The 24,242-nt window shown below is 35.7% G+C and overlaps 1 protein-coding gene across 9 annotated transcripts in view; it reads right to left on the minus strand.

The window, feature by feature from the left end:
- Positions 1-24,242, minus strand: part of TAPT1 (transmembrane anterior posterior transformation 1) — a 47,776-nt gene that overhangs the window by 10,585 nt on the left and 12,949 nt on the right. For 2 of the 9 annotated variants that reach the window (XM_065060598.1, XM_065060602.1), the window contains exons 4-11: positions 22,630-22,653; positions 14,660-14,822; positions 10,705-10,840; positions 9,748-9,845; positions 9,520-9,589; positions 3,273-3,353; positions 2,289-2,398; positions 674-733 (exon numbers count right to left, since the gene is read on the minus strand). In XM_065060598.1, coding sequence (XP_064916670.1) covers positions 674-733; positions 2,289-2,398; positions 3,273-3,353; positions 9,520-9,589; positions 9,748-9,845; positions 10,705-10,840; positions 14,660-14,822; positions 22,630-22,653 — 742 coding nt within the window. Of the gene's footprint in view, positions 1-673; positions 734-2,288; positions 2,399-3,272; positions 3,354-9,519; positions 9,590-9,747; positions 9,846-10,704; positions 10,841-14,659; positions 14,823-22,629; positions 22,654-23,303; positions 23,371-24,242 lie in introns of all 9 variants that reach the window. The other 7 variants (XM_065060603.1, XM_021286132.2, XM_065060600.1 and 4 more) reach the window with 7 other exon arrangements.

Raw genomic sequence — 24,242 nt, forward strand, 5'->3', positions numbered from 1 at the left:
CAACAGTTATTCAACATACCCAAAACACTGACAAATTATAACAGAGTTCATTTAACAGTGAGAGCGCTCATTCAGAGCACTCACTAATAGTTAACAGACTCAGCCAGGAAAGGTGAGCTGCAAATAAACTTCCAAATACAGTACTAATGAAAGCCACAAGCAGTCTGTGTTCTGTAAATACCCATGCCACAACAGTAACAGCCATATAAACATCCCTATGTATTTGTGCATGCTGTCTGTGAAGAAGTAATACAAATTCCTGATGAATACTCTATTTTAACCCCACACAGTTAAAATGAAAAGTAATTTAAAGTTATCTCAAGAACATCTCGTTAAGCTTACTTATTTCCCATATATCTCAATAATGTCAAGGTTGTTACAATCATCCCCTGACTCTATTTAATTTAATGTTGAAAAGTCTCTTCCAAATATGCTTAAAGTCCAAACTGACCTGAACAACCGGATACAAATAAGAACAGAAAACACAAGGAAATATTCCTATTATCTCTTATTTAAAAAAAAAAAAAAAAAAAAAAAAAAAAAAAAAAAAGAGTAGAATCCCAGTGCTGTAGGAGTGTAACAGTTTGTATGTATTTCTTTGAGTATTTGTTCCAATATATCCCCCACAACTATGTTACTTAATACAACAGAATGGCTTTATTTTCAGGCTTACATTTTTCTGTCGACTGCTAACAAGGTCAAATGCAAGACTGGCTCTGTATTCACTGTAGACCTGGAAAAAAATCCAGCATGTTGGATGTATAATCAATTTTTTTAATCACACTTTATGGAAGCAACAGATAAATAAATAAAATATTTCTGTAAAAATATTAAACACTTATGCACAAACCGAAGGAGTCAAAGCCATTTTTTTCAAAGTCTAATTCCACCCTTCCACAGATGAGCCTGTATTTCTGCAATAAAGTAACTTGCGTATAGCTACAACAAACAACACTATGCTAGGAATTGAATGTAACTTTATGAAGTATTCACTGAATTTGAGGATCATCAGAAACACAAAGTAAGAGAAATCATGTTTACTTTTTTCCTGCAGTTCATAATTTATTTGAGCTACATGAAAGGTGGCACTGGGATCAAATTAAAGAAATAAGAGAGCTTTCATATACTAAACAAGTGATCCCATGAAAAAAGCAAATTCTATCAGAAGGTGAAGGAAGCTTTTCTTTCTCTTTAAAACAGTTCTAGTAAGGCAGAAAAGCATATGCTTTAAGGATGAGTGGCAGGGCAACTTGCACTGCAGGTGTTCAAAACTTCTGAAAAAGCCTGACCCAGCAACCATGAATCTTTAGAACTTTAAGCAAAAAAAATACAAAATTTGTTAAATAAACCTTGCAACTTTGTAACTTATTACCCCCATCCTCCAGCTGTTTCAGCACACTGGAGCACGCTACATTTTTGGCTGTAATGACTTCAGTACTGCTCTTTTCCAGTCTCTCTATGAAAGTAGGGCATGCATAGATGCCTCTGGCATAAGGGAGCTTATTAAATACACCTATTAAACTTGTTTCTATCTTGAACAATGTAGTTACTTCAGAGATGCTGGAAAGGACAGCACTTCACAAGTTCTGGTCTCATTTCCTGAAAAGTGGCTTTAGTAGTGAAAAAATGCTAACTCATCGCTTCAAAAACTTATCAAGTGCATTTGAATTCACACAGCATGCAAGACAAATGGCCAGCGTTATCATGCTGCAACACACAACAAGTAACCTCATCTACTACTTTAAAAGAAGGACTGCTTATTATATATACCTGACCTGAGAAGTCTCAGAGCGGGAAACTAACATAACCTACTTCATGTTAGTGCTCAAGGGACAGTGGAAAAAAATCTCTGATTTCAGATTCTATCTTTAACACACGTATCTGCTTTTCCTAAAGCCTGGATTTTAACCTACAATTCCTTCTGTCAGGAAAAGGTAAAAGCTCTGTGTAAACTGTAAAACCTTCTGTCAATGTAACTAGCAATCATTTCACAAATCATCTGCCAGTTATGTGAACTCTAGTTATTCTGTGAACTGTTATACAACACTTTCAATAATTTATGGATCTGGAACTAGTAATTTGGAAGCAGAGGTGTTTGTCCCACATTATAAAGATCCTCAGAAGTATATTATATCAGGAAGTCACCAAACTTTCCCAAATTATATCCTAGATATGAAAATAACGATTTTTACATTTTCTGCACTGTAATGAATTTTAATATTAAAAAAATATTAGCAAAATAAATGACAACTTAAAACAGCACTCAGCATTCTAAACAGGATACCTACGTCTGCTGTGATGTCATTGAATTTAGTGATAAAGGCATGTTTCACAATATCCACCGCAATTTCTGAAGCAACCACCATGCAAACATCTGGGAATAACACCCAAAGATGATCTGAAGGTCGGGAAGAAACAAGTTAGGCCATTTCATTTGATGCCAGTATACAAAACAAAAATTATAACACTTTTGCTCTACAGTAAAAAAACCTTAAGCCTCTGAAGAGTCTGTAACCTTACATCACCACTCAGCATGGAGTGTGAAAGTTCTCGCTTATTCCACTGCTGTTCTAGAAACTTATCAGTACTATACAATCCCACCACAATTAGGGTCAGGTTCCAAAGCCTTTATTTTGCAAAGCTTTATCTCTACTAGGAAGACAATCCTTGCACATATTAGACAACAGATGTTCAGTATATATGAGGAACAGAAGGAGCACTGGAGGTTTTAGATGCTCAAGGTAAAATTTAGGTAGACCAGTAACATTCAAGCAAAATACACCACACAGGTCAGGGCTCAAGTTTATTAAACCAAAGTTCTAACAAAATAAAACCAAAATTTTACTCAATATTTATTCAATATGGTATTAAAATCTCAAGTATAATCAATATTAAGTTACGAATGGAAATTTTAACATAATCTTCTACCAAATTTCAATCTCACCAGCCTCGCAAAATAAAATTCTCTAGGGTATCCTTTATCCTCCATATACTCCAAGGAAAGAGTAGAGCTAGGAGGAACTCATTCGAGACACTACTTTAAACATACCTATGCATATTTGTAGCATAACAGCATATACTTCTAGCAGAAAGGATAGAGTCACTCTTACAAGAAAGCCAGAAATTTAAGGTGTTCAACAAATTAAGATTTCTCAATTACATGTCCTCGCTACCCTTATCTTTCAGACTGAGGAAAGAAGCAAGAGATACAGTTGTTGATGGCACAGGAATTTGTCATTTTCGTATTTAACTTTTCTACAAGTTTAACTCACCTGGATTCCATGAGAACTGTTCCATATTTCTTAGACATACAATTAATAGCAGCACATAATTGGTGAACCTCTCTTTTATATCTAGGTAAAAAAACCAAAACAAAACAACCTATCAAGTCCAAATAAACATTATTTGCGTACACAGATATCTACTCATTCTGAGGTTCTATCATTTATGGAATCCTGGATTAGACAAACTTTTCCACAAATTATTTGATCAGATTTGAGGGGAGGGGATGCTGGAAACCTCATTCTGGACAGGATCTCTGCAGTTTGCTGTGGCCTGACTGGAGGTCCATCCAATGCTGCATCAACTTGGGGTTCCCAGCATCAGAAGGGACTTAGGTTGTGACTTAAATTGTGACTTGCTATCATATTTTCTGGTATATGAATAAAATAGTCATATTTCCTGATAAAGTTTGTGCATTTCTTGTATGATACAAAAAGAACCAGCACCTCCTGGTGCAAAAATAGAGACCATACACATATCTGTCATTTCAAGTTATTAGCAGGGCAAATTTCATTTTGTACAGAACGTGGATCCATTAGTAGGAAAAAAGGTGTTTCAAGACAACTATTTACACCTTATTTAGAAGGTCCCCACTAGTCTTTCACATTGCCATTGTAAAAGAGAACAGAAGGATACATCAGTTTGGTTATCAAAACCGTAAGAACTGTAACACAAAAGCAGTCCCACTGAGACAGGGTTCTGTGACTTGCCCTCCCAGACTAGGCAGGGTCTTTTTTTTCTATTTTGATGCCTTAATTCCAGAAACAACTCATACAGCTTGCTTCAGGAAGCATCACATTTTTTACCATTAAAAAACCTCTCTGAAATTTATTGAAAAGTGGGCTAAAACCTAAAACATAATGTCACCGAAAGTCAGCAAGTCTAAACAAGCCTTTTAAAAAGAACTATTATGAAAATCTGTGAAGATATTGTGTGGGGGACTACGGTGGGTCCGTGGATTCCCTGACGGAGGGCATGGGAACAGAAATTAGCCCTGAAGATATGAAGGCCTACCCGTGAGAAAGATGGGAGTAAAGGAGTATCCAGAGAGGTTAAGGATGTACCCGTGAGAGAGAAGGGAGTAGAACAGTAACATTGATGAGAGCAAAAATAGCCAATGAGATGTTACTGCTGCAACTTGTAACCAATAGTGAAGAGACACATGAATTGGTAAAACTGTATAAAAATGCACTTGTGACAATAAATGGCATCTACTACTTTAATCCTGGAAGAACTTGGTCCATGTCGTTTGTCCGTCTCAACCATGACAATATTGTTATCACTTGTTACACCTGTTAATAACCACAACAATAATTTCTTTGCAGGCAAGTCACCTCCATATCCAAAGGGTTCATTGAGGGGAGAGCAGTGGATGTTGTTTACCTTGACTTCAGCAAGGCTTTGGACACTGTCCCACAACATCCTCATAGGTAAGCTCAGGAAGTGCGAGTTGGATGAGTGGACAGTGAGATGTATTGAGAACTGGCTGGATGGCAGAGCTCAGAGGACTGTGATCAATGGTGCAGAGTCTAATTGGAGGCCTGTAGTTATTTGTGTTCCACAGGGGTCAGTACTGGATCCAGTCTTGTTTGATCTGTTCCTCAATGACCTGGATGAAGAGACTGAGTGCACCCTCAGCATTTGCTGATGACACCAAACTGGGTGGGAAGGCTGACACACCAGAAGGCTGTGCTGCCATTCAGCGAGACCTGGACAGGTTGGAGGACTGGGCGGAGAAGAACCAGATGAAATTCAACAAGGACAAGAAAAGAACAGCTCCTCCAGGAGATGGGAACAAAAAGCATACAGAATTCAAGAAGAATGAGACTGACAAGTCAAGAATGTCCTTCTAGGCTTCTGAATCCACAAAACACTGTCCAAAATTACCAGAACACAGTATTTCCTGACAAATCTAGTTATGAGATGTCACTTGGCACTGTCACCAGTGGATTAATATGCAGTCAAGCATTCCTTAATCAACATTCTTTATCACACCCCTTAGCAACTCGAAAGTAATCACTGAGTTTTAAGACTTTTGCCCAAAATTTCAAACGGGTTTCATCTTTTACTTCCCACATTGCATACTTCCACACTGCTATGACACAGCATTGATCGGCAATGCTTAAGACAACACACAGGTCCCATCTTCAGTGGTTCAGATCCCAGGAAGGTCTGTACAGACAGAAATTAATTCTCAAGTGGGAAGCAAGGACCTTATTTCAGGCCTAAACATAAAGCATGTCTCATGCCTATCCTTCAGACATTTATTACCTGCTCAGTATATGTCAGCTCACCAGGTGACAGGATTAAACTGAGAAGGCACACCTTTGGCCTTAAATTTGCTCTCATGCTGTAATAAGAAACATTTTCTCCTCCACTAATTACAGAGACTGGATGACAGGCTGATACCTGTTTTTCCCCTCTGCTTATTTTTCCCTTTCTCAGTGGCCTCCCCTCTAATCTGTTATCTCTGCTGCCATCACTGCTCAAGGCTGCTCAGAATGAGAGGAATGAGTACAGCTGCTCTTCTTCATCCTCGCCCTTCTCATCAACTGGTTGTCAGAGGCGTCAGCAAGGGAGAAAGGGCATTTTCCAGCAGCTTCAACAGCAAACCCAAGTGATTCAGAAATTCATTTCATTTCTAACCCTCAAAGAGCAGAGCAAAAAAGGCTTCAGGATATCCAAAACAAACAATGATAATCAATGCTAAATCCCCAATTAAAATTTTCAAATACACAATACGCACCAAAAATGTTTCATCATTTATTACAAACTTATTCGATATTGTATATGTACATCTACATATTTTTTTAAGAGGTGAGGGGAATACACTGTATGACGTATTGCCACCTTCTAGATGAACAGCTACATCCCTATATTCACACTCATTGATATCACCTCTTAAAGAAGAACAAAGAGAAAGTAAATTACTATATTTGTGAATCTGGGGAAACAGTGACAAGCCATCAGTGTTAGTGTTCAGTTATAGAGACTGCAGGTACTGGCAAAAGGAAATGTCTCTGTTCTGCTTTAGCACAACAAAAGTAAAATCGGAAGAAAAAGGCATCTCTGATCTTCATTCTCCGTTATGACAAACCTTGACAACATTGACATAAGCCACTCCAACTCGTATCCCACAAAGTGCGGGTGACAAGCATATCGCAAACTGTTTTTCAATTAGAATACAATATAGCTTTAACAACCCCTTCCATTGTAAGACAGGGTTAAATGACAGCCCAAATAACAGGCTGAGGACATTCTAAATGGTCTTAGCTACCTCCACAAGCACATGATTGAGAAGTTCACTTTCTCACTGTTTATGTCCCTCGTGTTGAAGAGCAGACATCTACTACTAATTCAGACATACCTATCCCCCTGACTGCTATCCTGTCAGCTCACACCACGCATGGACCGCATTCTATAATAACACCATGCTTAAACTCTTCTCTTAATAGGGCTGGCCCTGAAGCCTGGCCACACATCACACCATATACTCCCCATATACACATTCTTTAGGCTATTTTGAAAGAAGACACTGACTTTGCTTTTGCTGCCAAGTATCCACTAATGGTAAAAATGACTACATATTACTAAATCTTTTCAGTATCTGTTAAAATATGTATTTCAGTATGCTGAGAAGGGAAAGGAAGAACCAGACATTCCAAGACTTAGTACATCAGAATTTCACAATATAAGCAATGTCTTAGAAAGTACAACTGAAACAGTTCATTTCTGTTTTCATGCTTCTATTCACTAGATGACTTGCTTTTGAATTCTATTTGTAACAGCGTCTACACCTGAGGTCATTGATACCTTTTCTGATATTTCATATTTTTCTTTTGATTAACATGTTTAAATAAGGAGTTTCACCTATTCATGACAAGTTCCGCAGATGCCTCTATGAGACAAACCTTATTTAACCCACCTCACGAATAAGTATATTTAGTTTCTGTGTACTAATCAGACACTGGTAATGCGTTCAGCAGAGCCCCAGAAAAGGTGGGACAAGGGGGCACCTATTCAGTCTTTCTAAGCTTAAGAATATACTTGTGCCATTGCTGCCCTACAACAGAGACTGCAGACCTGCAAAAACAGCTGGAAGAAACTGAGAGAGAAGTGGGAAATATATAGGGGAACCTATACTGAGTGCTTTATTTCAGCAGTTTAGTTCAGTCCAGGCATGCAGTTCAAGCATAGTGTATTTTAGGATACACAAAACACTCCAAAGACTAACTGGAAGCTTAGTCCACAGGGCAAGACTAGCCTCAGTTCCAAGGGTAGGATGTAGCACTGGCACAGCACGCCACTGCAAGATGCACTGACATTTCAGCTGCAGGGAATAAAACATTTGAAGGATAAGAAAGTTATCAGAGTGCATGAACTGAAGCAATACTGATCCATCGTTACTGAAGCTGCAATGCAATAAATCTGTTCAAGTTCAAAAGAGGTGAAAATCTCTCCTAAAAACTTGTCTATGTTATTCACCAGCGTGAAGAAAAACACTGCTATTTATAATCATACTAAGAAGTGTTTCCAGGAAAAGTTATCTGTTTGAAGGGAATAAATTAGCTTGTTTTGTGCACTCTTCTATGTATGTACCCACCTGCTTTCATCCCTGCATGGTAAAATGAACGGCATCACTTTTTCCACCAAGTGATAAAGGGAGACCCAATATTGCTATTAATGGATCTTCAATAATAATGTCTAGCAATAAAATATTGATATGCATTTATTCTAGCATACTATTGCAGGTGCTTTTTATGGAGGAAATTACTAGCCTTCTCTAATAGCAGTGCCTCATCTATTTCAACATTTAAATCAAGAAAGAGGCTTTGCCTTTCAGTAGGAGAGCTGGGTGCATACTTGTAACTATTTTCTGTGAGTATTGTGATTAATGAGAGGAAATTTATTAAATACATTTTTAAAATGTAAGTATTTAAATCTTGGAAAGAAAAATACATACTATCAGCACAGAATAAACACTTTATCAACCCAGCTGAGATTACTTTTTTAGGTTTTTAAGAACTTCTAAGAGGTAGATTAAAATGTAGTGCCAATTTTTCTGTTACGTGATGTATTTAAGACTTATATAAATAGTTTTTCATCCAAAGCATCACAAAACAACTGCCATTTAACATTTGCATGTAGTATCATTGAAGTTTGCAGATGAATTAGACAAAAATTACATCAGTAGCCAGAATTGAAAACCTGAAGCAAGCCTGCTGAAAGTTGAACTCTGGATTAAAAAAACACAAATCATCTGCTTTAAATAAGCAGCTGAATTTTTTTTGACCTACTGAACATCTGAATTCTCTGGTTTAAAAAGCTATGAGTTGGAATGAAAACATATTCTGTTTGCTTATCTGTATAAATAACTTTGATCAAAAATGTCATATGCACAAAATAACAGAAATAAACGTGTTCAAAGACCAGAAAATATTACATGCAAAGAAGCTCTAATGCAACCTTAAACTGCAATCTGTCCTATTTGTTTTGAAACCAAAAATTCAACAAATATTTCAGATGGCTGCTATCAGAATTCGAAAGAACCTCCATCAAAATATACCCGTACCAGCTTTTCCTCATGAGAAACACTGAATAAGAGTTTCCAAATTTCACACTAAGCAGCAACACAGTTAAGAGGTGCCAGAAGCATCACATATTTCTTAAGTACCCTCTACTGTAATCTGGCTAGTGTGCCAAAAGTTGCAGCCACCTCTGCTGTTTCCTTCAGAAGCCACCTACTCCATTACTTTCTTTTTTCTTGGCGTTGGGAAGTATTTCAAGATCCACCTTCACAACTAACAACCAACATGCATTCTGAGATCACTGTCAAAACAGTACACTACAATGGCAACTTTTTGAAAACATAAGACTTTGAAGCATGGGTATTTTGAATACCACACCATTTTGAACACCATAACTTAAATCTGAAGCTTGTATTTAATAATAAAACAACCTATTGGCTGTGTGCTAAAGTTATCACCTCAAATAAAAACTAGCCATTTAAGGAAAAACAGTGTTCCTAGAAGTGGAATCCCAGTTGCGTCCTATTGAACCAAACGCTATTACAGAAGATGAGGAATTCAAATCAGAACACTCAAATTCATCAAGGCAACGCTGTTTTAAAAATACTATTAAATAATAATAAAATATAATAATAAAATATAATAATGATAATAATAATAATCAGCCTCTGGCTTCACACTTTCTCCTGATTAGCACAGCTATACATACCGCTATTTGACATTTGAAAAAGATTGTTCTTCTCAAACTTCTTGAAGACACTTCCTTTTATTTCAACGAACTGCAATTTTTAAAAACAATTAATTAGGTTTTATTGATAAAAAAACTGATATAAACAAATCAGACAATAAAATAATATGCAAACAGACATATGATATGCAAACATGAAGAATGCTGAAAAAAATTATGGTAGCTAATATAATGAAGCTACATACTTACATTATTGGACATCATGATCGTAAGCAGTGATTTATTATGGGAGTTGAAGGCCACATTAAGGGTTGTTGCTTGAACCATTATAAGAATAGCATGCAGGACTAGAAAGCAGGGTTAAGGAAGCATATTTGGAAATAATTTTTCTACACAACAGTACTGAATATCACCAAAACTCAAATTTCCTATTTTGTATCCCAAGTTTAAAAACAAAGTTTCTATCTCCCTGACAATTAGATTTACAGCAAGATAGTATTTCAATTTACGTAAAGTACCCACAGTGCTTTGTAGCACATAATAATTATGCTAATTTTTCTTTTTATAAAGGAGCCCAATGACATTAACCAGGAGAAACTGCGATACAACCTGAAGGAAAAACATCTGAGACAAAGAAAGATTCAGAGAAAACAGGAAAGTACAGGAATTCTCAATTCATCACATAATCTATTGGACTATGCATCTCTTTACAGATCACTTTCATCAGTTCACTGCAAAGTTACTTCACACTAAACTCACTGAACACACATGAGTTTATCCTTTCATTTCAAGAAAATGTTTTCAAGCTAGGTGTTTGTTACATTCTGCTAAATAACAAGACCCCACTGCCTTCAAGACCCTGTGACTCAGAATTCTCAAATACAAATCAGAAATCAACGTTTCCATGAACTATCCAATTACTGTTTTTCCTTCTACTACAAACTAGGCATTAAAAAAGCTGTCTACTACTGCAGCGGTGTACCACTATGCAGTTGTGCTTGGTGTTTTGTTTGTTTGTTTGAGTTTGTGGTGGTTTTTTTTCAACATAGGTTAAAAGGCTTTTTTCATTCATTTTAAAAACCCGTAGAACTGGTGATCTTTGAAAGGAACACTGATTTAGGAATACTATCAATTTTTAAATATATCAAAAAATAATGCAATGTGTAATTTAATGTAGAAAATTTTGCAATCGAAGAAAAAGGATACAGACATACAGCACTGCCATGAAGAAGTGAGGAATCACACCTATGTGAGCTCTTTTTCTTTCCTTAGGTTCTGTAGCTGTCCAGTAAAGAGCATCCAAAATATCTTGTCCAAATGAAGAAAACAGACGATCAGCCACCTAAACAAGACATATTTTTTTATTGCCTTAAAGCAATACATTTCTCTACGACACTTGAATATACCACCCTAGGTACAGCTCAACGTAAAAGTTTCAAATATTTATCACTTTCCATCTCTTGTTCATTCAGTTTCTACTCTGGATTTCACAGTGGTATTGTTCCTTTTGTATGCTCAGCAGCTTTCCTTCCCTCTCAAATTTACCATCCCCTTTTCAACAGTATTTACAATATAGAACCATGTGGTGTTATCTTAGATGCTTCCTTAGAAGACATCCAGCTACAGTTCAAACTTCAGCCTTTGACAAAGCAATGTGTATGTTGCATTGAACTATCCTATTTTTTCCCCAACCCTCTGTGTTTAATATTTGTGGAAAAAATAATGAAAAGTGAATTTCTAATGTGTGATAGGAGAGAGTATCAGCTTACAGGTACAAAAAGGACTGAACTTAGATTTGCCTATACTGTTGCTTTACATATTGGAATAAAGTGTATATTCAATACAAATCTCCACATAAAGCAGAATTCAAAATGAAAAGCAATATAACAGCAAGTGATCAAGGGGGACTAGAAATTCTGCCAAAAAGGGATAACTAGTTTGAAAAAAATACAAATATCTAAAGTGTAACCCAAAGAACATACGCACAAGTAGGAAAAAAAATAGCAGTATTTCTAAAGACAGGGAAACCACAGACAGCAATCTGAGCTCGTAATTTAATACTACGGCAATAAAGGTCACACGGAGTTCCACAAGTTCTCAACACTTCATCACTTCCAACAAGCACGTAAAACTGAAGATAACTACAAGGAAAGACTTTTTCTTCTGCCTATACACTACAGTTCAGTAATATCAAAACTAAGCTGTACAGAACAACAAAAATAGCACTTCAAAAATTAAATTCGGTATCATGAGGCATATGTCTGGCTGAAAAAAAATAAGAGACAGCTTTCATTGCTTACTAACTCAATCAAACAGAAGTAGTTACATATGAAAAAGCACTTATCTCTGCTTAATAAAAACAACTGATATTTCCTCTTACTTTCTGTAAGACAACAATTTTGGACATGTTAAAACAACATGTAGCAATACACTAGGTGCACAACATAGCTGCAAATACTGAACCATACCTATTAACTACAAAATAAATTCTTGGTACAACATAAGCAATCCTAGACTTGGGATCATTTCCTGACTTTGTTAATTAAGAGTGCTAAAGGTAAAGATACCAAAGGGAGAGAAATCACATACTTTAACTTATTCAAGTCAACATTTATTGAAAATTCCTAAAACATGAAGGATGAATTAAAATAAATTTTTACCGGATGTCTCAAGTAAACTATACTATATGCTACACTTTAAGCATCACCTATGAAATAAAATGAAAAAAAAAAACAGTGATCTGATGAATTACCATAAATCTGAAGTTCATAAGCTCCTCAGTTTGAGAGATATTTACAGTGGTATTGTTTTCGGCTTTTAAATTTTATAAATTAAGCTGGCCTGCATTATTCGGTTCCTGCTCATTGTGACGACCCATTGAGTAATTACACCTGGTGTGGTAACACCAACTACAGAATGCTTAGAGTTTGGTAGGTTTTTGTTCACAATATTGTGAGGGTTTTAATAGTTAAATGGTGGCTTTGCTTTCCTTTTTATTTAAGCAGCCCTTGTATCTTAGCTGACAGGATAGAAAAATATTAAAACCCACCACACAATATTGTTGTTTGCTTTTCCAAATATGACTTACCTAAACCCTACATGCCGGCTCCAGGCTCCAGCAGAATTCCATGGTGAGTGCTGTCACCAGCGTAACGCACACTGGGGCTTCACAAGGAGCAGGAGCCGGTGGGTCTGAATCTAAAAAAGAAAAGTGTCATTTAAGCTAAATGTGCTGAATGCTCCCCTAGGCTATCTGGAGCATTCAGCACATAATTTGAAGATTTTGCATTTCTCACATCTGTCCAGGACAATATTCCCTGGACTTGTCAACAGCCGAAAACATTAGGACATTGTAAACATCTCTGTTGCTCTGTGATTAACTAAATTAAGAAGATTTTCCTACTTTGAAAGCTTGTGAAAAATGTAATTTTATTACTTAAAGAAAAGCGTATTTAACAGTTCCTTAAAAACCATTGCTTGCATTAGTAGCAAAGACTTAAAATAAAATTCACCACAGTAGTCTAAGCAAGCCAATATTCAAACTGATGAAAGCTGACTATCAACCAAGTCTTTCAGTGGGATCTCATGATATTTTTCATCAATACTGTGGCTGAAACCTATTATATAATGGTAAAAAAGTCAAAAAACGTGTCCTGTGCTTGGTATCTTTGGTTTCGTGAGGCACCATGGAAACAAAATACTGTTTCCAACTTCAAAGTCTAATGTAATTTTTCTAATAACTATGAGCGGTAACAGGATTCCCCCTTTCCTAAAAACCCCCACAAACTCAGGCAGCACTTCTTAGTTGAGAGATACACACTTTTGGTTCTGCCAAACATAGCAAAGAAACTTAACTCTTCATTCAAAATGGAACGGCACACGGTTTCCAATTCACAGCAAACACTGCTGTTTCTCTTCAAATTACATCGTAAGCACATAGTGCTGTACTAGCTCAGCTGTAAGAGAATGGACTCAAAGCAGTTGTGAAATAAGGAGAAATTACTATTTTGAGCACATGGCTTACTTAGTAAGTGATAATCTCTCACAGATTATGGAACTATATATGGATGAGTACTTCTCAACACAACTAAAATCCTTGGAGTAACTCAGTGACAATTCAATATTTGTACATGTTTTTCAGCAAATCTAGAATGAAAGGAAACAAAATCCTATGAATAAACAACTGAGGTGATTTCTATTATATTTATATCACTTAGGATAAAGTGTGTTCCTTAAGCAATATTTTAAGATTTTATGAGGAAAGAACAAATGTCTGTGCAAAATGTGACTATTTTGTCTAAAGTGTAGCTCCTTTTTACTAGTCTTCAAACAAAGGTACAACAGATGTTCAAACAAGGATTAATATGTTATTCAGAGGCCCAGAACCCTAGTAAAGTAACTCTTGTGTACAAAGCTCTGATTGAGTCCTTTTAACAGGTTGTATTCCTAACATGTTCTATATTTGCAAGATGGAGATAAGATTGCAGCTATGAAAACATTATTTACTTTGTGAATCACTAATGACAGAAGTGCAATTAAAATCTCACTCATGCTTTACAAAACAGGAACAACTTTTTTTTTTCTTCCCCTAGAATTTCTATCTTACCTCCCAAATCAGAATTTCCTTTTCTTTTTCACTACATTCATTCAATTTATTGTTTACGTCCTCAGGCTTTTGCCTGCTAGTCAGGACTGAGACAGGTTAAGCTGTAATATGTGTCCTTGCATACACTGAAAGCTATACTTCCATAATGAAGAATTAAAAACCAAACTCCATGTCTTCTGCCACCTTCCTTCTCCGCCCTCTCGCAGGATCTTATCAGTATTTCAAATCAATAGTTTCTACTTTCCTCAATGAGTTCAAAACCTCATTCATTCCACTCCTTGCATTTCAGTTTAAGACATTTCTTCTTCCATTTCCAGTTCTCAATTTTCATTCAACTAAATTGATTAATGAGCTCCAGGACTTAGGCAATATGAAACAGTAGCTACAAAACTTACTTTTCACAAATTTGTCTGTTCCACTGCAGATTTATTATCAAGGGTATGTGCACATTCGTGGGAATATGAGATGTGCCATGTTCTAAGTACAAATACTGTAATACGACAAAATATTAGTTCAAAAAAAGCATGCTTGATATTCTGATGCCAACATTCTTACCTCAAGCATGTTATAGATGATGTAGAGCTTTATGACAGACTGTCCCCTTATAAGATGATACATCATAGAGTAGTCAACATAGTGCATCATGAAGTAGCAGATGACCAATATAACTCCTTTGAGAATGTCACATACCTGAGCAGGTTGTAGCAAACGTCTATCACTGAAATAAAAAGGGCAAAAAGTTTCATTAAAAGACATGTACTCACAAAATACCGAAGTTATCAAGTCAATAGGAATTTAGAGAAGCTGTTAATGAAGGACATTATTTTCATGGACTATATCACTGTCTCTTTCCCTGCCTCTCACTCCAACACAAAAGGAACACCATAACAGTGATGCACAGCTACAGATCATACTCCTGAGCAGGATCACATTCTCTTATCTGCCACATGCCTTTACTTAAAATAGAGTATTTCTCTGGTGAGAGCTACCACTTGCTAAGAGCCTTCTGCATGCATGCCCTCTGATTTTTAAATTTATCTTCCCTATTCCAGCCAGCCCTACTCATCATTTCGACTTCCTCAGTTACAGAAATTGTATTTGCTACAACCAAAAGAAATGAAGCAGTCATCTTTAATTTCAGCATAATGAACTAGATGCTGAGGAACAGGTTCTAAATGCAATTCCATCTCTTCTTTTAGCTCTAAGCTCTGCAGCAGTAAATGCATACAAACTGACATCAGAGCTTGAGGCTGATCTTGGACCAATGCAGAAGTTTTCTATCTATAGTCCCACAAGCTACCCAGAAGACTAAATGAATCATTATCCAATTTCAACCTATAAACTAAAGCTACAGGAAAAAAACAGCTTTACCTCAATTGCCACAATAGCAGCCACAAGCATAACGAAATTGCAAGGCAGTATTTACTTGCCTATTTACTTAGTTTAGAAATAACAGGATGCAAAGCATTTAAAGAGCCTTGAGATTAAATCAAAACATTATTTAAGAATTAAATATCAAAAACCAGAGAAATAATTTCTATTACATGTATTTATTTTTAATATACACTGAAAGGTTTTTGCAGAAGTTAATGTTTCAAAAAAGTCAGAAGCAGTTAGCAGAACGCAAGTCATGAATTTTCATTTTATGTTTTCTAAAATGACTAGGTTATCCAAAGATTATACAATGCTCCTATAAAGTGATACACATTTAGGAAAAAAAATAGAGTAAGCTGATAAAAATTCATGCTGTTATTAAAAAACATCCAAACGGTTACTTATGACTTCTGGGAGTCAAGACATTCTACAGACCCTGCAGAAAGTTAAAAATCCCAGCTACCTGACTCATTCTATTTAAGTACAACATCAGAGCTAGAATGTTATACTTCGGGTTTCTTTGTTGTCTTCCATTCAAAAGAAAAAAGCCCTGAAGACAGCATTTATGCATCATAACACTCATGGAACCACACAGTGTCACGCTACAATGGGAAACAGATAATTCTCATTCTAGGAGTATATGAGAAAGTTTCCAGAACTTTCAGATTTATAGTACACTTTGAACAGAGAGTAACTGCTCCTTTTATTATACACTTTTTACTGCATCATCTGTATGAGGATTAATTCTATTATCAATAATAGAATTTAACCTGGTCCAGCAAGTTCTTAACCTAAGAGACATTTTCTTGCTCTCAGAATTCATCCAGTAACAGTAACCACATCACATTTTATTTCAGACTAAGTCCTTGACAAAAAGCCTCAATGAATTTTCTTCCTTTCCCCCACCACAACAGAGTTTTAACTGAAAACATCAATTTAAAAACATAAAGAGAAGTGAAAGTGTCCATTTGACAACACATCCAGTATTTGCTGCTTAAAGAACCTATGACTACGCCCTTGCATGACACACACCAAAAAATTCACCCTCTCCAAGTGACAATATTATGTTTTGAAAATTTATTGACCTATTTAACTACATCTGACTTAAATGATTATACTTATTTAAATATGTTAGCATATATTGAAAAGTTTATTGGATTTAAGCCAGCACATGATTATGATTACCACTCATATGCTGAATAACACAGCATGTTCCTTCTTCTCCATCCTACTTCAATTTTGGAAGTGTAATTAGAGTCATTTCAGTATGAGTCCCCCAGCTGACACTCACAGTCCGCAACACATGGGGATAAAGTAGTAAAGGCATTATCATGCTACACACAGTAATGTCAGGCCTTAGCATTTGAAAAAGAGAATCAGAATTTGTTACTCAGAAAATTAGCATCTTCATTCTTCCAGTCAACATCTACCTTAGCATTAGAGAAGGAGTGAGTAACTGGTAGAGAAAACCTGAATAGCAGAGGAGACACCCACTGCAGAAGTCTGGCAAGGTACCAATTTTTATGACGGAATGGCCTCTTGTTGAAATGCGCTAGTAAGCAGAACCTGTTCATGAAGTTTCTGAAGCAGCCCAGAAAGATTCTCACAGGCAAATGCTTTGATGTCCACACCACAAATCAATACAGACTGAGAGTTACTATGTTAAAGGTTTTCTGGCTTATAAATAACATCAAAGATGCCCAACCACCAGTACAGTCACAAATGGCAGTTATTCTGTACTGTTAACCCCATCAGTTTTCTGCTTGCATTGATTTTCAGCAGTCTGATTACAACCACTTGAGCGAAACCAACTCAGGAGAAGCTGATGTAAAACCAGACAGCAACCATCACACGGGAACACAAACTCTAAGAACAGACAACACACACCCAAGAGCACCACTGCTCTTCTGAAGGTGGTCTTAACTCTGAAAACTAACTCTGGAGAAAAATGCCATATGAAGATGCATCCAAACTCACACATGGCATGCTATATGCTGGAAAGACAAAGGGATTTTGAGAATGTGCTGTGTACAGAACAAAATGAATATCACTATGATCCAATTCTAAGGCTGCCCAAAGGGTTAGATCAACTGCACTTCATTGCTGTGCCTTACAGGAATCAAGCTTTTGTGGAATAAAGTACATCCAAATAACATTTTTAGAGAACCTTACCTCTCAAAGTGACTTGGATTTTATTTCTCAGTAGGCTGTATATCTAGGAAAAAACTGCAATAAACACTTCCTTTTTTTTCTGATGTTCTAACTAAAAACACAGTTTATTAGCGTTCTATTCAAAGTTATGCAAGAACTTCTTGTGCTTCTCATCCACGAGAGGCAGAACCAATAGTAATGCTGTGACAACTTCAAGACACACGTCTAAAAGAAATTGCAAAAATATCATCAGTTCCGCCTTACTCGGCTTGATGACAGAAGGGCTGTCAGCATCTCTAACCCCCAGTCAGTACAAGGGATTACCGCAAAGGCTGAGTACAGAGAACTGCTTTATAGAAAGAGAAAAGACTAAGAACCTGGCATTTAAAATATATTCCAGTGTTCATTGCACACTAAGAAAGACCCCTTCATACTGACTACGCAAGTAATCTATGGTCTACAAATAAAATGACTACTGCACAAACCCACAGAAGCACTTTTACTGCAGCAGAATCCATTTCTGCTCTGGCTAATCATATTTACAAAAGGATTTTGAGGTGTGGCTCTGAATATAATATGGGATAGGGATAATTATTTCATACAAAGACAAGGAAATCAAGTAAATGGATTAAAGTCTAATGATTTGTCACCTTTTGGCAACTACACAGAAGTAACTGCAAAGCCCGCAGTTATGAAATGATGCAGTCAGCGTTCAGGGAGAACTGAATATTGCAGTTTTAGCACATGACCAGGCTCACATTGGTTCAAGCTGTATTTGTCACAAATCATTCCTATCCCTTGATTTAAACTGTTTAATACATATAAACACACACAGGCTGATGTGATTTTATGCCTGTTATAAAAAGTCCTAGCCTACCCATTACACTTTCTGCATTCATTTTTCTCAAGATATGTTTCTACTTATTGTCTCCAGTAACTACTCAGTGCCAACACTGGAAAGTTCTTTCAGAACAATCTTGAGCACTAAGTAATCAGACCTCATGATTAATATCACACACAAATTCATAATGCTGTACTCATCTGCACCATGAGTACTACAGATTCTCTAAAAAAAAAAAAAAACAACACATGGTGTTGTGCTGATATTTTCAACATCTCATCTGCAAGTAGGGAGCAAAGAAGTTAGCTATGGGTCTCTTTTCTCACAAGTGAAAAATTAAAAACAATAGATAAAGAACATAAGAACTACCTTATTTTATATTTAAACACTAAGAACTACCTTATTTTATATTTAAACACTTCAGTTACAAAACAGCAAGCAGCAGAATCTTTCTATAGAAATTGGTCGGTCTTTTTCTTCAAAGCTATCCCAGACACACAGTAACACCGCAGAAGTGAAGTAAATATTAACACTTTCCTGGCTTTAGTGAACCGAGAGCGTTTGGCCACAAGATGCAGTTACATCCTACTGGACTCCACAAATAATATTATGTGAATTGTTTCACAATTTAGCTGATTACACAGCTGAATATAATTTAAATTTCAACTCTCACATCTCATAAACCAGTAAATACATGGATTCATTTGGACTGTCTTTCAAATGTGCTTTAAGATACATGATTTGTGGTGGCAGGTTTTCTTTCTTTTACCTAATTACTTTCTACCATTATTTATTACTTCTAACATTTTTACTGTAAGTCGTGCTCTCCAAGATGCTCCTTAGAGAATTTTGTAAGTGGTTTCATTATGCTAAACCTTGAGTTCCCACGTTTAGCTGCACAGACCAGACTACCAAGGAATTTTTAAATTAAACTTCTTCAAACATCAAAGTACCTTAATAGTAGAGAGTAAGGCTTATCCATTCTTACTATTATCCACTACATAAAATCTTCTATTGCTTTTCTATCACTAGTGCTGAATACACCGAGCTGTTTAAACACGAGATGATCCTTCAATCTGCATGAATTCAGGGTGAAAATCCAAGCATTACTCTAAAGGTAAACTCTCTCACACTGTAACACTAACTAGCAAATTAAGGCGACGTAAAAAAAACATGCAGGGACTTCAGCATTCCACAGCATGTACTTACCAAGATGTTCAAACTCCTCAGCCTTTGGGTACATTTACCATTAAGTCTACTAATTGACAGAAAACCTCCACTGAAACAAACCCTTCTGTCTCCAAATAATGTAAGTATATAAATGCATGCCGAAGGGAATATACCAGCTTATTATTAATTTTAATATAAGCAAGTGATGTGCAAGCCTTACTACTATACCTCCTTATTCCAGCACAGCATGCTTCTCTTTCACTCCAGTCAATTAACAAAAGGAGAAGCATGCTGAGCTCAATGCTAATCACACAGTGTTCAAGGCAGTTAGAAGTGAAGCTACGGCAAAATTTATACAGTGCACCGACATCAACCAAGAATTCAGAAAACTGGTCTGTTACAGGAAAAGATTTCCTTTTACAACAGAATTCATAAGCTCAAGGTTTAATATTCATGCTTCAAACTTTCCAGTTCATGGTTTGTCCACCTCAAGACACCTAGAAAGTGTGAATCCAAGTCTTTCCTAGGTTTAGAAAACAACTGGGTCTGTGTAACTCCTCTCCCTTTAGCTAAAAGCAAGCGTCTTCCCTTATAAACAGTTAGGAAGAATCACTTTGCTATTCTATAAAACTAAAATACTGTTAAATTAGTATACTACCAAATATTTTGGCTACTCATTAATTTGTTCTGTAAATTTTAAGAACAACAACAAAATCTAATTTTTTTATGATTACTTGTAACATGTAAGAAAACGCACTCTAAGTGTTACAAAATTAAGAGCCAAACTTATTTCAAGATATACATAAACCAGCTACCCAGTAATGAGAAATCTGGTATGAAAAAGTGATTGCCATAAGCAATGTCCTTAGACAAGTGAAAGTTAAGGAACTAGTTACCTGACTAATTTTCAAGGTATGTCTATTTGATATCATACTCAAAAGGCCATGATCCACATTTCATATTACTAGCAATAAGAGTTCTGTCTCCATCTACTGGTTAAAAAAACATGAGGTTCAATCACGTATAACAGCTATGGCCATACAAACAGTCGTACTACTGATAAGCAGTATCTGCGACTATTCCAACTGAAGAGCATCTGGATTTCACAGTATCTTTCCTTTCAGAAGAAAAACAGCTCAAGATTTTCAGTATATTGGCATCTACCCCACCAATTCCTTTTCTGCTCCAACAGATGTACAATTAAAATTACTTAACATTAAGCAGAGCATTATTAAAAATAAATGACAGTTTACTGATATTTGGCTTTAATATGTTAAAAATCACAAGTAGCTACTGCAGAACTTTAAGTGACTGACTTCCAAAAAACCAAAGATTGAGTGTTAAGTGTTTCAATAAGCCTTACTTATTGAATTTGGGACACAGAATATGCCCCAGGACAAAGAGGAATTTGTTCTTAATGTAGAAAGAAGTGCAAAAAGCTCACTAGAGTAGTCTGTGTTGTGCTTTTCAGCAACTATCATTGCAAAATGAATATTTTCACTATATTGTATACAAACTAACCTGTAAACAAGTATACTTGTCTCAATACTTCATTACTTTAGCTTCTGATGCATAAGCACTCTGTATAAACTATTTTAAACTTAACTCTGCACAGACCATCATATGCCACCATATGACTTCTTTACTTCTGTCTTTCAGGCTTTCTGGTGTCCCTCAAATCTTCACAAGTCTGATTAGATATGTTCTTCTAGTCACCTTGTAGAGTTGTCTGGTTTTTAGTTATTGGTTTTATTTGGTGTTTGTTGTTATTTGTTTGTCTTTTAAACCAACAGGAATTCAAGACATTTTTCTTGTTTAATTTTACAGTTTAAAGATGTCCAACAGGATGACTGCATTTTTAATTGGTTCCTTTACTGTAGTCTCATCCAAACAATTCAGATTACTCTAAACAATTACTTCTTCACAGCTAGAACAGAAAATGTTTCCAATGCTGATTCACATATGTGGTAATTTAAAGATATGAATACACTATCACTGCAATAATGCCTTAGATGGATATTTTAACTGTAATAAAATAATGAACTTCACCACCTGTATACATATATATTTATAAACTCTTAAGATAACAGTATTATTTCTACAAATGATATTGTACTTCACACTATTAAAAAAACCTTTTCATTTATAAAGGTTTATTGTTTGTCTAGTAATGCAATTCATCTTTTTAGCACTGAGGTTACAAGTTCAAGTGAGAATTTTACAGCAAACCTTTTGTAACTGTACTATTTATTCAACATTAACACTGAAAATGTTAGAAAACCACTGGGGTTTATATTAATATCTTTCAGTTAGTGAAATGGTGGCCTAGTTAAAATTTTGTTTAAGATACCTTTTCTTTCTCCATTTTTACATCATAAATACTTGTATGAAAACTGAACCGTGGAATGCTGTTTTACATGTAGATATTTAGTCTTGATCAAAGTCTTAATTCTTCAAAGTGTCCTTCATTAATGAACTACAGCATCATAGGTTTCTAATCTTATATGAAGCATTAAGAAGAACTATTCAATTAACACAAAGGGATATTTTCCTGTTAACATACTAAGCAAAAATGCCATGGAAAACAAAAGCCAAGTGAGTTTGTGTGAATGGCATACTTGACCATAAAGTCACACATTAAGAACTCTCAAAATGTGCAAAATGATCTCTTGGAAATATTTTCCTACAATTATGTTCAAGTTTGGAATTAAGTTTGGCTTCAGGAAGAAAAGTTATTTTGATCAAATCTAATAACCAGTTTGAGACTTTAAAAAGAGATCCAGCTTACAGTATGCAGGACTTCACTGTTGCAAAAACTGTGAGATAGATAGACCAAGTGCTGATAAAAATATGTCCCAAACAAAGAATTCTAAGATACAGAGAGCTGAGTTTGCCAAGATTAGATGGCATTTCATTTCTCAAACAATAAAAAGCCTCTACATGCACACAACACAGCACGAGACCATGCTAAGAATGAAACAAAACCAACCTTGCTGTTAGGCCCCGATGAGAGCTGTCTCAAAATAAATAAAAAAAAATGAGGTTTCAAATAAGTGACAACTAGCATTTGCTTTCATTAAGACTTTACTTTTTTAATAACAGAATCAACTATAACTGAAGTCAGTAAATGAACATAGGCTGAAGTCCTGTATTTCATTATGCAGAGAATCAACTTTAAGTCTAAGATACCTGTCAATGAACTTTCAGAACTCCCCATAATTCACATTAAACATTACAAAAAACTGCTTGAAGTAAACACAAAAATACAGCTATGAACCTCACTGAAGCACTACTTGGAATAAATGCAAAAAAGCTTAAGGCACTGTAAGTACAGCAGGGGCTATAGTTCTTCCAAGATATCCTAATTTAAATTGGGCCAAACTGGCCCACAGGCATTCTACGTAAAAAATGTTTTAAATCTGTTAAGATCACAAACGGTTTCCACAATGATGTGAAGTCACATATGAAAATAAACCTACCGTAAACAGCACCAAATCAATTTCATGTGTTGGTTATCAAAACTAAGTGTTGGTCTCTCCTTTGAAGTATGCGGGTTAATTTAGCTATACTATCCATTTGTAATCAGTTTTTTTACTGATTACATGTAAATGGGTGAATTTGGCTGACAGCATAAAAGGAAAAAGAAAACCAGGATTTACTCACCAAGGAGGAATCCCTGTGACACCACATTCCATCCTATAAAGGAAGTGAAAGTGCTCTTCCCTTCGGTCTGATTTACAAGAAAGAAAGAAAGAGAAGGTTGTAATGTCGCTACGCTACGCGCTGTTATGGAAAGGAGAAAGGACTACTTGACAGAAAATACTGAATGTACCTGCCTTTGTTTTGGCTGGCAGAAAGCTACACATTTCGGTGGACAGGTGCACTACTTTCTCAATTAAATTAACCAGACAATTGGAAGTTTATATATTTAACAGCTATAGCCCTTAGAAAAAAAATAGGCTTGGGAATAAGTGTGCAACATAGGTTCAAATTTATTTAATAACCTGATAATATGAAGAAATAATGTCCATCATTAGAATGCTAGTATATTTGCTTTGGTTTGCCTTTTTTTTCCCCTTGGTATTCTTCCTTTATCGGCTTTCTGTCTTGAAGTAATGCTGCTCTATTTATTTCCTACTGAAAAGCGTAAGTCGATGATTTCACAGGAGGACAATGGGAATTTTAAGAGGTAGATATAATATAACTGAAGTTTATGATGTTATTCCTGACAGGACTTAAATACACTTATATCAGGGAGAAGATAATAAAACAAACAAAAAAACCCAACACAGAACACATTTATAATCTGTAGATATTTCTATATGGAAAAAATGTAAAGATCTTGTCCATCAATCTTCACATATAAGAAAATTCTTAATAGACTTCTGTATTTTCTCAAGAAAGCTAGCATTCATAGGAAAAAAAAGTATCTCACTTTCCGCAGTAAGTCCTTACTTGCTTCGTGGACATGATGTAAAATGCCTTTAAATGTCATTTAATTGGGAGTCCCATCAGAGTTTCACTAACATGCAATTTTAGCTTTTGGTGTTTTTCAAATAACACAGAAAAGCTTTTCCACATTCCCATGAGAGTTTCTATCAG

This window comes from Columba livia, chromosome 4 (assembly GCF_036013475.1).
Source record: "Columba livia isolate bColLiv1 breed racing homer chromosome 4, bColLiv1.pat.W.v2, whole genome shotgun sequence".
NCBI classification, from domain to species: domain Eukaryota; kingdom Metazoa; phylum Chordata; class Aves; order Columbiformes; family Columbidae; genus Columba; species Columba livia.